The 15,700-nt window shown below is 42.1% G+C and overlaps 1 protein-coding gene across 5 annotated transcripts in view; it reads right to left on the bottom strand.

The window, feature by feature from the left end:
• SRR (serine racemase) overlaps positions 1-15,700 on the bottom strand; it is a 29,968-nt gene that overhangs the window by 4,755 nt on the left and 9,513 nt on the right. For all 5 annotated transcript variants that reach the window (XM_006167563.3, XM_006167559.3, XM_006167561.3 and 2 more), the window contains one exon: positions 6,888-7,059. In XM_006167563.3, the coding sequence (XP_006167625.1) occupies positions 6,888-7,055 (168 nt within the window). In that variant the 5' untranslated portion in view covers positions 7,056-7,059. The remainder of the gene's footprint in view (positions 1-6,887; positions 7,060-15,700) is intronic.

The raw sequence follows: 15,700 nt of genomic DNA, 5'->3' as shown, positions 1-15,700 counted from the left end.
GAAAGGGTACTGAAAGATTATAGTGCGTACTGTGTGATAAATGAAGAACAAGAAAAAAGAACATGTAAGTTTGTTTCTGTTTTTTAAAATTATAAAAATACTTCAGTTAATGGCTTGGGGTAAAGACAGATTCTTGAATTCCTCAAGTTGCCAGTTAACAAATACTCTTGGGTTGGGAGCCAGCAGGTGATGTGGTAGTTAAGGTGCTAGATGATCCCATGTGGCTGACCACGGTTTGAGTCCCAGAGCTGGAGGCTTGCTTTCTCACTTTCCCTTTCTCTCCATGTCTCTCTCTGGTCAAATTGAAGTAAATGAATGAAAACAAAAAAAAAAAAAAAAATACTGTGGGTTGTCAGAAAAGTCAAGACTTATTTTTCTATGTAAAAATGCATAATGATTTTTTAAAACATTTTAAAACAAAATTATTAATTTATTAATTTATTTAAATTTGACGAGAGAGAGAGTGGGAAAGTGAGAAAGCAAGCCACCAGGTCCAGGACTCGAACTGTGGTCAGCCATGTCGGAGTGTCCAGTGCCTTAACCACCACACCACCTCCTGGTCCTAACTCTTTTTATAAAAAAAATAATGATTTAATTTTATTAATTGTCATTATTCTTTTTTTGAAGAAGTTGACCAGAGAAAGAGAGAGAGAGAGAAGGAAAACAAGCTGCCAGGTTTGAGACTTGAACCGTGGTCAGCCATGTGGGAGTCTAGCCACCTTAATCACTATGCCACCTGCCAGCCCCATGACTCCTCTGACAACCCAATAATACCTGGCAGGCACAGTGCTATGGAACATTTTTTTCCTTGAAGAAAATTTTGCTATAGGATGTATGCATTCCCTGGAAACAGAGAGAGAGCAAGACAGGTAAATCATCCTCCCAGGGGCAATTGCCACGCTGCAGTCCTTTCTCCTCCATTCTTCCTCTTGGGATTTTGGGCACACACACACACATGTGCACCTGGTGTGAGTTTCAAGCTGCTGGGTCCAGGACTTGAATCATGGTTGGCTAGGTGGGAATCCAGCACCTTAACCACTACCCCATTCCTAAAGTACTTTTACTTGAAAGGATTTTATTTTTAAATTTTTTTCAGTTTTGCTATAGGGTATGGAGATGGCCATGCCATAGTTCATTCTCTCAGAATTTTAGATTGTAGGCATGCATATACATGCATGCCCATGATTTTTAAGCTACTGGATCCAGGACTAGAACTGTACAGTAGGCTGTGTGGGATCCAGCTGCTTTAACTTCCATGCCATCTGCTGGCCTTTACTTGAAAGGATTTTAAAGCTCAGCCAAAGGTTCCAAGATCGTGGTAACAAGATAATACATAGAAGTCTACATTTATGCATAGAAAAAGAAGTGACGTATTTCATACAGAGAAATCTGAGAGTTTAGCTAGGTTTAGATCTTTTATATTCAGAGTGAATGTATAAACTTCAATTATATAAAGGGTGATCATACTTCCCATTTTATCTGCAGCAGCCCAGGTTGAGATATATTGTCTGAGGTTTAATAATTTTAAGTTCCCCCTTTCATTCTGAAATGTATTAGTTTGGACAATAAACATTACATACAAAATATGTATATATTTCATATATATAATATGAAATATATGTATATCACATATAAATATCACATATAATTTATGAGGGGGGGGTCTTCAAAAAGTTAATGGAAAATGTACATTATAAAAAAACTCCAGGAACCAGCAGATGGTGTAATGGCTGTGTTGCTGGACTCCCATGTAGTGGACCATGGGTCAAGTCCTGGACCTGGAGGCTTAAACTCAACGCTGGGCACATGTGCGTGCGTGCCCAAGATCCCAAGGAGAATGGAGGAGAAGGGACTGTGGTGTGGCCATCCCCCCTGGGGAGTGATTTCTTGCTTTCTGTGTCTCCGTCTTTCTGGCGAGCGCATGCACTCTATAGCAAAAACCTCTCCAAAAAATTAAAAAAAACAAAACAAAAAACAACTCCATGGGGCAAGCCAGTTGGTGTGGTGAAGGTTGCTGAATCCCACATGACTGATAGTGCAGTTCAAGTTCCAGACCCAGCAGCTTGAAAAATGTGCCAAGGGGCCAGGAGGTGGCATAGTGGTTAAGGTGTTGCATTCTTGCATGGTCAACCATGGTTAAAGTCCCAGAGCTGGCAGCTTGAAACTCATGCTGGGTGTGTGTGTGAGTACCCAAAATTCTAAGAGGAAAAGGGGTTGTGCGGGTGATTTCTCTCTTTCTCTCTGTCTCTCTAACGAGTGCATAAACTCTACAGAAAAAATTGCTCCCCAGGACCAGCAGTTAGCATAATGTCTATGTCACTGGACTCCCATGTAGTCGACTGTGGTTTGAGTCCTGGACTCAGTGGCTTAAACTCATGCCGGGTGCGTGTATGTGCAAGCCCAAGATCCTGAGAGGAGAATGGAGGAAAAGAGATTGCAGCATGGCCATCCCCCTGGGGGATGACTTCTGGCTTTCTGTCTGTCTCTTGGGACGCCCGCGCTCCCCCGCAGCAAAAAACTAAAAAAAAAAAAAAAAAAAAAAAAAAAAAAAAGAAAAACAGACCAAGGGCATGTGCATGTGTGTCCCAAGTCCCAAGGAAAGTAGAGAAGAATTGACTACAGTGTGATCATCTCTTCTGGGAAGGACATGCTTTCTCACTTTCCCTCTCTCTCATTCTCTGTCTCTCTCAGATGGTCACATGAACCCTATAGCAAATTTTAAAAAAATTAATAACCTGCATGGATTTCAAAATTCTTTTTTTAAAGAATCATTTGTTTTAATTTTATTTATTCATTTTTTTTAAGAGGTTTTTGCTGTAGGGCGTGTGCGTTCGCCAGAGAGAGAGAGAGAGACAGAGAAATAGAAAGCGAGAAGTCACCCCCCAAGGAGGATGGCCACGCTGCAATCCCTTCTCCTCCATTCTCCTCTCGGGATCTTAGGCACGCACGCACATGTGCCCGGCGTGAGTTTAAGCCACCAGGTTCGGGATGCGAACTGCAGTCGACTATGTGGGAGTCCAGCGACATAGCCATTATGCTAACTGCTAGTTCCATTCATTTGTTTTTTTTAAAAATAATTACTTATTTTATTTTTTATTTATTCATTCATTTTTTAATTTGACCAGAGAGAGAGGGTGAGAGAGAGAGAGAGAGGAAGTGAGAAAGCAAACCACCAGATTCAGGACTCAAACCCTGGCTGGCCATAAGAAAATGTCCAGTGCCTTAACCACCACGCCACCTGCTGGTCCCTATTCATTCATTTCTTAAATAATTATTTTTATTTATTAATTACCAGAGTTTTGCCAGAGAAAGAGAAAGAAAGAAAGAAAGCCACTGGGTATGGGACTCAAACCAGGGTCAGCCAAATGGGAATTCCAGCACCTTAGCCACCATGCCACCCACTGGCCTTCATTAATTTATTTTTTAATTTGACCAGAGAGAGACACACAGAGAGAGAGGAAAAATGAGAAAGCAAGCCATCAGGTTGAGGACTTGAACTGTGGTTCGCCATGTGGGAGTGTCCAGCGCCTTAATCACCACGCCACTTGCTGGTCCCCTCAAATTTCTTTTGTACTTTTTAAAAAAGTTTTTTGCTATAAGAGTGCATGTGCTCACAAAGAGACAGAGAAACAGAAAGTGAGAAATCACCCCCAGTGGGGACGACCACATGGCACTCTCTTTTCCTCTATTCTTCTCTTGGGATCTTGGACACACACTCACATGTGCCCTGTGTGAGTCAAAATTCTTTTGAACTTTAATTCCACTTTTCCATGAACTTTTGAAGTCATTTCAAATTTGGAGATTATATTATATATTTAAAAAATTTTTAAAATAATTATTTATTTAAATTTATTTGTTATTATTATTTTAAATAAAATTATTTTATTTATTTATTTATTTAAATTTGGCCAGAGAGAGAGAGAGAGAGAGAGAGAGAGAGAGAGAAAGCAAGCTGCAAGGTCTATGACTCAAAACGTGGTCTGCCATGTGGGAGTCCAGCATCCTTAACCACCACACCACCTGCTGGCCCCTATTACTGTTTTTTATTTTATTTTGTTTATTTATATATTCAATTTTTATTTTTGAGAGGTTTTTGCTATAGGGCACATGTGCTTGCCAGAAAGACAGAGACAGACAAAGAGATAGAAAACAAGAAATCACCCCCCGGGGGGGATGGCCACACCACAATCCCTTCTCCATTCTCCTCTCAGGATCTTGGGCACGTAAACACACGCACCCGGCGTGAGTTTAAGATGCTGGGTCCAGGACTCAAACCACAGTCGACTCCAGTGACATAGCCCTTAACGCTAACTGCTGGTCCTAGCCTATTATTTTTTAGAGAGATTTTTGCTATAGGACATGTACACTTGCCAGAGACACACAGAGAGAAAGTGAGAAATTACTACTCAGGGGGGATGGCCACACCACAATTCCTTCTCCTCCATTCTCCTCTCAGGATCTTGGGCATGCATAGACATATGCCTGGTGTGAGTTTTTAAACTGCTGGTTCCAGGATTCAAACCATAGTCGGCTAAGTGGGAGTCCAGTGATGCAAATATTGTTATCTGGTAGTCCCTCTATTATTGTATTTTTAAAATTTGCTATAAGGCTCATGTGCTTACCAGAGAGAGGAAGAGGAGGAAAATGAAAAAGCAAGCTGGCAGGTCTAGGACTTGAACTGCGGTAAGCCATATGGTAGCCCAGTGCTTTATTCACTATGCCACCTGTTGGACCCTATTTTTTTTTTAATTTTATTTATCATTATTTTTAATTTGACCATAGCAAGACAGAGAGAGAGCAAGAGCGCAAGCATGCAAGAGAGAGAGAGAGACAAAGTGAGAAAGCAAGCCACCAGGCCTGGGACTTGAACTGTGGTCAGTCATGTGGGAGTCCAGCATCTTTAACCGCCATGCCATCTTCTGGCCACCCCTATATATTTATTTATATGACCCCTAATTATAAAGAATTTTCAAAGGTTTATTTATTTTTAAAATTTTATTATTATTGGGGCTGGCAGATAGTATGGTAGCTAAAGACGCTGGACTCCCACGTGTCCGACCATGGTTCGTGTCCTGGATCTGGCAGCTTGCTTTTTCACTTTCCTTCTCTCTTTCTTTGTCTCTCTCTGAACAAACTGGAAAAGAATAATAACAATGATAAATAAAATTTAAGAATATTATTATTATTTTTTAATTTGACCAGAAAGAGACCAAAAGAAAGAAAGAAAATGAGAGAGCAAGCTGCCAGGTCTGGGACTCAAACGGTGGTCAGCCATGTGGGACTCCAGCACTTTAACCAACATGCCACCTGTCAGCCCCTATAAGGAATTTTTAGATTGTAAAAGTAGCTTATTGTGGGACCAGCAGTTGGCGTAATGGCTATGTCACTGGACTCCCATGCAGTTGACTGCGGTTCAAGTCCCAGAACTGGTGGCTTAAATTCACAGTGGGCGCATGTGTGTGCGTGTCCAAGAATCCCAACAGGAAGATTTGGAGAAGGGATTGTGGCGTGGCCATCCCCTCCAGGGGGTGATTTCTCGCTTTCTGTCTCTCTGTCTTTCCGGGGAGCTCACGCGCTCTATAGTAAAAACCTCTCCATAAAAAAAAAAAAAAAAAAAACACCAATAAACAAAAGTGGTGTATCAGGACAGCTGGCACTGTGGTGGTTAAGACAGCTGGATCCCACATTGCCAACTGCTCATTTGAGTTCTGAACATGGCAGCTTGAAAAACACACCAGAGGGAACCAGCAGTTAGCGTAATGGCTATGTCGCTGGACTCCCACGTAGTCGACCACGGTTCGCATCCCGGACCCGGTGGCTTAAAACTCATGCCGGGCGCCTCGTTTGCTTTGTGGCGATTGCATTTCCCCTAAAAAAAAACCTTCCAAAAAAAAAAAAAAAGAAAGAAAAACACACCAGAGGGGCTGGCAGGTGGCATGGTGGTTAGGGGCATTGGACTCCCACATGGCCGACTGCAGTTTGAGTCCTGGAGCTGGTGGCTTTCTTCCTCTCTCTCTCTCTCTCTCTCACTTTGTCCCTCTCTGGTCAAATTGAAGGAAGGAAGGAAGGAAGGAAGAAAGAAAGTTAAATAATTCTTTTTTTTGGAGAGGTTTTTGCTACAGGGTGCGTGCACTCACCAGAAGGACAGAGACAGACAATGTGAGAAACCACCCCCCAGGGGGGAAGGCCACACTGCAATCCCTTCTCCTTTATTCTCTCGTGATCTTGGGCACGCACACACACATGCCCGATGAGAGTTTAAGTGACCGGGGCCAGGACGCAAACCGCGGTTGACTACATGGGAGTTCAGTGACATAGCCATTACGCTAACTGCTGGTCCCTAAAATAATTCTTTATCAGAAAAAAAAAAATCATATACAACAGGCATGTGTGTGTGTGCATACTTCAAATCCTGAGAGGTGAATGGAGGAAAAGAGACTGTGGAATGGCCATTCTCCTTGTGGGTGTTTTCTCACTTTTCCTGTCTCTGACTAGTCTATGCACCATAGCAAAAAAAAGAAAAAGTGGTTTATACGGATAGCAGGTGGCATGCGTTAAGGTGTTGGACACTCCCACATGGCCAACCAGGGTTTGAGTCCCGGACCTGGTGGCTTGCTTTCTCACTTTTCCTGTGTGTGTGTGTGTAGTCAAAATTAATATAATGAATAAATAAAATTAAATAATTATTAAAGCAAACAAATGAAAAAAATGTGGCTTATCAACACCATAATGCTACATAACTGGGAGTTGAAAGGTGAATTTCTGCATCCTTTGTCCACTGTAAAAAGGTATTAGTTTATTTCTAATTGCCACCAGGTGGTCAGGAGAATCAAATCAATTTATATTTGAAAAGGGTTTCAACACATAAATGACAAAGAGATTGTTACCTTAAAAGATCCAGTTTTCTGGAAGAGTTCACATTTGAAGAAAAGATTACGCCCTGTTACTTGATTGAGAATGGAGCTTGTCAGCACTGGTGTGAGGTGGATAAAATCTCGAATGTTGACATGAGCTTTTTCAACATCAGCAAAGGAGATGCAGTACTCAGCACACATGGTTCTGAAACCCAGAAATAAGAAAGGGGTCAAAGCAAAGTTTGAGGCAATATGTTTTAAAGATCTTGAAAACTGGGACCAGCAGTTACCATAATGGCTATGTCGCTGGACTCCCACGTAGTCAACCGTGGTTTGAGTCCTGGACCCGGTGGCTTAAACTCACGCCGGGTCCATGTGCGTGCATGCCCAAGGTCCTGAGAGGAGAATGGAGAAGAAGGGATTGCAGTGTGGCCATCCCCCTGGGGTGTGATTTCTTGCTTTCTGTGTCTCTGTCTTTCTGGCAAGGGCACGTGCCCTATAGCAAAAACCTCTCAAAAAAAAAAAAAAATCTTGAAAACAGTCAACACAGGAAAATAGACCTGGGGTCTGTGGAGTTATGTTGGAACTGTCTCCATTACTGAGTGCTGAGTGTCAGAATTCCTACAGAGAAGGGGACTTCTGAAGCTGAATGAAGGTTTTCTGGGGAAGCTTTGTAGAAGTAACTGATGGTGATTATGGAAGGCTTAATACTCACTCTTTGCCCACACCATCCATCTTTAGGCACTGCCACTAGGTTTGACTTTGCTGCTCATCATTGTCATGCTACTTGAATGAATTAGGTTCAAAATCAGCTATTTATATTTAAAAATTACTTAAAAAAATGTCAGACTAGCCCATGGTGTGGTGGCTGGATCCCACAGAGCTGACTGCACAGGTTGAGTCCCAGACTCAGCAGCTGGATAAATACGCTGTGCATGCCCAAAATTCCAAAAGGAGAAAGAAACAGAGGAAAAGGGATTGCAACATGACCATTCTCCATTGTGAGGATGCTTTCTCATTCTCCTTCTCTCTGTCTTTCTCTGGTGAGCATATGTGCCCTCTGGCAAAAAAGCTTTTTATTTTTTATTCATTTATTTTAATTTGACCAGAGAGGGACAAAGTGAGAGAGAAAGGGAAAGTGAGAAAGCAAGCCACCAGGTCTGTAAGAACCAAGGTCGCCTTGTCTGGGCCTCCTACCGTAGTCGGCCATGTGGGAGTCCAGCGCCCTTAACCACCACGCCACCTGCTGGCACCCCTGTGTTTAAATGAACTCTTAACATTTGAAAAATAAAATTTTGGGGGGGGACTGGCAGGTGGCATAGTGGTTGAGAGCGCTGGACTCCCACATGTCCAAATACAGTTTGAGTACCAGACCTGGTGGCTTGCTTTCTGTCTGTCTGTCTGTCTCTCTTTCTCTCTCACACACACACACATACACACACACACACACATGTGCATGCACATGCACTCTGTCCCTCTCTGGTCAAATAAAAATAATAAATAAATAAAGTTAAATAAAACAATTCTTAATAAAAAGCATTTTATTTGAACAAAGGGCTTTTAAAAAAAGATTTTTGGTACAGGGCATGTGTGCTTGCTGCAGGGACAGAGAGTAAAAAAGTGAGAATTCTTCCCCTAGAGGGAATGACCACACCACAATCCCTTCTCTTCCATTTTCTCAGGATTTTGAATATGCATGCACATGCACCTGGTGTTAGTTTCAAGCCACTGGGTCTGGGACTCAGACTGTGGTCAGCTATGTGGGAGTCCAGCGCCCTAACTACTATGCCATCTGCTGGTCCTGCAGCAAAAAAAAGTATTTATTTATTTATTTTTAAAAATTTTTTTTGGAGAGGTTTTTGCTGTAGGGTACGTGTACTCGTCAGGCAGAGACAGACAGACAGAGACAGGAAGCGAGAAATCACCCCCCAGGGGGGATGGCCACGCCGCAATCCTTCTCCTCCATTCTCCTCTCAGGATCTTGGTCACGCATGCACATGCGCCCGGCATGAGTTCAAGCCATCAGGTCTGGGACTTGAACCACGGTCGACTACGTAGGAGTCCAGCGACATAGCCATTATGCTAACTGCTGGTCCCAAAAAAATGTATTTATTTTTATTTTTAAAGAATTATTTTAGGGGACCAGCAGGTGGCATGGTGGTTAATGGGCTGGATGCTCCCACATGGCTGACCACTGTTCGAGTTCCAGACATGGTGGTTTACTTTCTCATGTTCTCTCTCTCTCTGGTCAAATGAGAATAAATGAGTGAATAAATAAAATTAATTCTAAAAAAATTATTTTATTTAACTTTATTTATTTTAATTGGACCAAAGAGAGAGAGAGAGAGAGAGGTCAGCCATATGGGAGTCCAGTGCCCTTAACCACAACATCACCTGTTGGCCCCGGCAAAAAAGTTTTTAAAAACTGCCTATAATACTAACATTTTATTGTATTTTATTTTAAAGAATCATTATCATTAAAAAATATATATTTTACTTAACTCTATTCATTTACTTAATTTAACCAGAGGGTGAAAGAGAGAAAGTGAAAGCAAGCTGCCAGGTCCAGGAGTTCAACTGTGGTTGGCCATGTGAGAGTCCAGTGCCCTTAACCACCACACCACCTGCTGGCCCCAGAATTATTATTATTTTCAAAAATATTTATTCAATTAAATTTATTTATTTATTTTCATTTGACTAGAGAGAAGAGACAGAGTGAGAGAGAGAAAGTGAGAAAGCAAGCTGCCAGGTCTGAAACTTAAACCATGGTCAGACATGTGGGAATCGAGTGCCCTTAGCCACCATGCCACCTGCTGGCCCCAAGAATTATTTTATTTTATTATTTAATTAAATTAATTAATTAATTATTTTTTGGAGAGGTTTTTGCTATAGGGCATGTGCACTCACCAGAAAGAGATAGAAAGCAAGAAATCACTCCCCAGGGGGGATGGCTACTCCACAGTCCCTTCACCACCGGGTCCCGGACTTGAACCGTGGTCGTCTACGTGGGAGTCCAGCGATGTAGCCAGTACACCATCTGCTGGTCTCTTATTTATTTTAAATTTGATCAGAGACACACCGAGAGAGAGAGAGGAGATGTGAGAAGGCAAGCCACCAGGTCCAGGACTCAAACCATAGTCAGCCATGTGGGAGTCCAGCACCTCAACCACCATACCACCTACCAGCCCCCATTTTATTTTTTTAAAAATATTTATTTAATTAAATTTATTATTATTATTATTTTCAAGAGGTTTTTGCTATAGGGCGCGTGCGCTCGCCAGAGACAGACACAAAAAGCGAGAAATCACCCCCCAGGGGGATGGCCACACCACAATCCGTTCTCCTCTCGGGATCTTGGGCTTGCATGCACATGCGCCCGGTGTGAGTTTTTTAAGCCACCAGGTCTGGGACGCAAACCGCGGTCGACTACATGAGAGTCCAGCAACATAGCCATTACACTAACTGCTCGTCCCCCTAAATTTATTATTATTTTAAAATTTGCTGTAGGGCATGTGTACTCACCAGAGAGAGAAAAAGTAAGAAAGTAAGCTGTCAGGTCTGGGACTTGAACCATAGTCAACTATATTGGAGCCCAACGCCCTAATCACTAACATTTTAATAAATTAACTGTGAGTCCAGCTTTGGTGGCATAGTGACCTACAGTGCTAGAAGCCACATGACCAATTGCTGGTCTGGATCCCTAAAATGCACAGGGCATGAATGCACGTGCCAAAGATCCTAAGTAGCTGGAGGGCTGAGGGAAGGTGCCAAGACCTTGTCAAGGGTGTCCGCCCACCAATTCTCTCTCATGAAAGATTAAATTAAAATAAAGATGTACAGGGCTGACACTTAGCACAATGGTTAAGTGCTCTGCATAAGGAGCCAGATCTCACATAGCTAAGATTTGAATCCTGGCCCCAGTGGCTTGGAAAGAGCATGCATGTGCACACATGCACATCTGTGCCAAAGATCCCGACAGGACAGAGAAATGGAAGAAAAAGTATTGTGGCATGACCAAGCCCCACTGGAGGGTGCTTTCTCTTCCTCTCTCTCTGGTGTGTTTATGCTGGGCATGTGAGCATGCCCAAAATACTGAAAGAAGGGAGAGAAGGTACCACAGTAGGGCCATTCCCCATGGGGGATGCTTTCTCACTTTCCCTCTTTATCACTGTTCCTCTTTTGTGAATGGACATGCCCTCTGGCAAATTAAAACAAACAAAAAAACCAACACACGCCTCTGGCAAATTAAAAAAAATCTTGTTAATTTTCTATTTCCATCTGTGTTTTTGATACATATATGACAGTTAAAAATCACAGCAGGGTCAGCCAGTGGTGTGGTGGTTAAGGTGACTGGATACCACATTGGTCAGCTGCATGGTTGAATTTCAGACCTGGTGGCTTCGGAAAACATGCTAGGCACTTGTGCATATGTGCCCAAAATCCCAAAAGGGGAATGGAAGACGGGGGATTGCATTATGCCCCCTGTTCCCCCCCACACACATACCAGGGGTTCATTCTCTTTGTTTCTCTGGCAAGCAGATGGGGCCTATAACAAACTTTAAAAGATTAAAGCAAATACTTTTACTCCTACTCCATTTGCCTCAGTTTAAGGTTTTTATGACTATAATCTTTTTTTTAAAATAATTTTTATTTAACTTTATTTATTTTAATTTGATCAGAGAGGACAGTGAGAGAGAGAGAGGGAGAGTGAGAAGGTAAACTGCCAGGTCTGGGACTCCAACTGCAGTTGGCTATGTGGGAGTCAAGTGCCCTTAACCATCACGCCACTTGCCGGCCCCATGATTACACTTTTTGATAACTATTATTTCCTTTTTAAAAAAAGAAAAAAAAAATCGCAAGAGGGTGTATGTGCTTGTCATAAAGAAAAAGGAAGAAAGGAAGAAAGCACCCTTCAAAGGGATGCAGTCATGTTGCAATCTCCATTTCTCCATTTGGGCATGCATGCACATATACTCAGCATGTTTTTATAGCCAGTGGAGCTGGAATTTGAACTGCAGTTGGCCATGTAAGATCTGGATCCTAAAACCCCTAGGCTATAAGCTGGCCTCCTACTGGTTTTATTACAGCACTTGAATATGGAGTGTTAACTTTTCCTCCTTACAAAAGCTATTCATCTTTAATAGTAAAACAATTTAAACTGAAAACACAGAAATGCAAAAAGAACCCCAAAATAATTACCAACCTTCCTACCCAAAGATAATTATTATGTAACCTCTGGTGCTGTATCTTTCTAGGCTCATAGATATTTGCAGACAATTTTTTTGTTTGTTTATAATACGGCATTTAAGCTATCCAGAGAGAGACAGAGAGGGTGAGAAAGCACTTCCCCAGGGGAAATGGACCAATGGTAACATCTTTTTTTCTTCTATAGGATGTGTATACTTGCTGGGGAGAAAAAGAGAATGAGGGAGAAACAAAGTGAGAAATCACCGTCCCCCCCAACCCCAAGAAGGGATGGGCCGCATTGTAATCTCTTCACCTCTATTCTCTTCTTAGGATTTTGACCATGCAAACATTTTTTTTGGAGGGGTTTTTGCTATAGGGCCCGTGCGCTAGCCAGAAAGAGACAGAGACAGAGAGATAGAAAGTGAGAAATCACCCTCCCAGGGGGATGGCCATGCCACAATCCCTTCTCCATTCTCCTCTTGGGATCTTGGACATGCACGCACATGCGCCTGGCGTGAGTTTAAGCCACCCGGTCCTGGACTTGAATCACTAGGGTTGGCTAAATGGGAGTTCAGCGACATAGCCATTATGCTAACTGCTGGTCCCTGTCTGGTGTGATTTTTCAAGTTGCCAGGTCTAGGACTTGAACAGCAGTTGGCCATGTCAGAATCCATCACCTTAACCCCTTGCCATCTGCTGGCCCTGATGTGATATTCAAGTTGCCAGGACAGAAACTAGAACTGTATAGTTCAATGGTAATGTGGGATCTAGTGCCTTAACCTCCATGCCACCTGCTGGTCCCATCAGATTTTTAAATTACTTACTAATGAAATGTATAACATTTAGTAATTTTTGTGTATTTATCATGTAATAGGATACTTTCCTAGATTATCTTGTTAGATCTAATGATTTTATAATTGATTCTACCCATTCCATCCTTGTTTTTTTGACAGAGCTTATGCACAGATACAGAGAAAGAGGAGAACCCTTGAGGAGGTCCAGCATGCTGTGATCCCCTTTCCTCTGCCTTTTGGTGCCTTAGGATCTTGGGTAAGTGTGTATATACATCCAGGGTATTTTCAGGCTGACCCAAGTATCCAAACCTTTGGTTGGCTCCATGGCTTCCAGCACTACAGTCCAACACAAGTATGCTACGAACTATGCCAATTTCCGGGCCAACCTGAACATGGCAAGTGTGGTTGTATGCACTTATAATCCTAGTTAATATAATCCTAGTTAATTAGGAGGTTCGGGCAGGAGGATTACAATTCTGGCAAGACATTGGAGAAACACTGTCCCTTTCCTTCTCTCTCTCACACATGAAAGAGAATGGTGGGATAATCATGCTATCTGCAAACAATTTGTCTTTACTTTAACAAATACCTCTGATAACTTTTTCAGTGACTTCATAGTTATTGTTTATGTGGATTTGTCATCTCTTGAATCCACTTTAATAATTTATACTTGTTGGCAAAATCTTCTGTTTTGAATTTATTAGCATGAAGTTGTATATTGATATGTCTAAATAGCCTTCCTATCTGTGATTTGTTCATTCATTTATTCATTCAGTTAACAAATACTGAGCATTTCCTATATGGTACTTTAAAAAGAAAGAATTATTTATTAACTTTATTATTCTTATATTTTATCTATTCTTCTGTTATAAAACAACCCTTTCCTCTCTCTTCTGGGAACATGGCCATGTTGCAATCCCTTCTACTCTTGGGATTTTGGGCAAACACACATACATATGCCCAGTGTCAGTTTTAAGTCACCAGGTCTAGGACTCAAACCATAGTCAACCATGTGGGAGTCCAGTGCCCTGACCACCAAACCATCTGCTGGCCCCATTATTATATTTTAATCTGCTATAGAGCACATGTGGTCATCAGAGAGAGAGAGAGAGAAAGAGAGGTAAAATGAGAAAACAAGCTGTCAGGTTTGGGATTCAAACCACAGTTGACCATGTGGGAATCTAGTGGGAATCCAGCGCTTAACCTCATGCCACCTGCTGGCCCTATATGGTACTGTTTTATGTAGAGGGAATATTAGAAAAGCAGAATTACCTCCACAAAGTTACAATATAATGGGCAGATGTGTAATAAATAATGTAAAAATAAATATGTATTTATAAATTTTGATAGGTGCTATTAGGGTACTATACTGGAGGGTTTTACTTAGATCAGGTAAGGAGGTTAAATAAGGGCTTCTATGGTGAACTGAAATTTAAGTGACAACCTAAGGAGTCAACAGGTGATGTGGTGGCTAAGGTACTAGACTCCATGGAGGAGTCTAGTACCTTATAAATAATTAGATAATTTGTTAAGAATTATTAAATAATTTGAAGAATTATTTAATTAAGAATTAATTAAATAATCTTTTAAGAATTATTTTCTTTCATTTATTATAATTCTTGTTTAATTTGACCAGAGAAAGGGAAAGTAGGAGAGCAAGTCTCCAGGTCCAGGACTCAAACCATCGTTGGCCATGAGGGAGTCCAGTGCCTTAACCACCACACCACCTGCCAAGCCCTAAATAAATAATTTTTAAAACTTCTTAAAAAAAAAGGGGGGGGCTGGCAAGTGGTGTGGTGCTTAAGGGCATTCAATTCCCACATGGCCAACCATGGTTCAAGTCCTGGACCTGGTGGTTTGTTTCTCACTTTCCCTTGCTCTATCTCACTCTGTCCCTCTCCAGCCAAATAAGTAAGTAAGTAAATAAATAAATAAATGAAGTTAAAATAAAATAATTCTTAAAAAAAAAAAAAAGAGATTTATGTTGCAACCATAGGATTGATTAGTAGGTTTTTTGGTTGGTTTGCTGTTTTTTCAAGTTTTTGCCATAGGGCACATGTGCTTACTCAAGAGACAGAAAGGGAAGGTGAAAAATCAGCCCCCAGGGGGAATGGCCACATTCCAATCCCTTCTCCTCCTCTCTCCCCCTGGAATTTTGAGCAGGCATGCACACATACCCAGTGTGATCTTCAAGTTGCCAGGTCCAGGACACAAACCATGGTCAGCCATGTGGGAGTCTAGCACCTCAACTCTCACATCACTTGCTGATCCTCCCTGCACACATCCCTTTCATTTAGGCTTTTGTTATAGGGCACCTGTGCTTGCTGGAGAAAGACAGAGAATGAGAAATCACCCTTCTGGGGGACCAGCAATTAGCGTAATGGCTATGTCGCTGGACTCCCATGTGGTCGACCACGGTTCATGTCCTGGACCCAGTGGCTTAAATTCACGCCAGGCGCATGTGCGTGCGTGTCCAAGATCCCAAGAGGAGAACGTAGAAGGGATTGCTGCTTTGTCATCCCCCTTGGGGGGTGATTTCTCGCTTTCTGTCTCTCTGTCTCTGTCTGTCTGGCGAGCGCACGTGCCCTATAGCAAAAATCTCTCAAAAAAAAAATTTTAAAAGAAAAAAAAAAAGAAATCACCCTTCTGGGAGGATGGCCACAGGACAGTCCCTTTTCCTCCTGGTATTTTGGGCATGCATGCACATGTGCCCAGTGTGATTCTCAAGGCACCAGGACCTTGATTGGCTGTGTAGGAGTCCAGTACTTTAGCCACCACACCACCTGGCTTGGATCAATAGGTTTTAGTCAGGCAGAGTAGGGAGGAAAGTATTTCAGGTATTGGGAATACATGTGTGAAGGGAAA

The sequence above is a fragment of the Tupaia chinensis genome, unplaced genomic scaffold, assembly GCF_000334495.1.
Source record: "Tupaia chinensis unplaced genomic scaffold, TupChi_1.0 Scaffold144899_1, whole genome shotgun sequence".
Taxonomy (NCBI): Eukaryota; Metazoa; Chordata; class Mammalia; order Scandentia; family Tupaiidae; genus Tupaia; species Tupaia belangeri.
The sequence above is the reverse complement of the archived record's forward strand: the minus strand, read 5'-3'. Positions and strand labels throughout refer to the sequence as shown.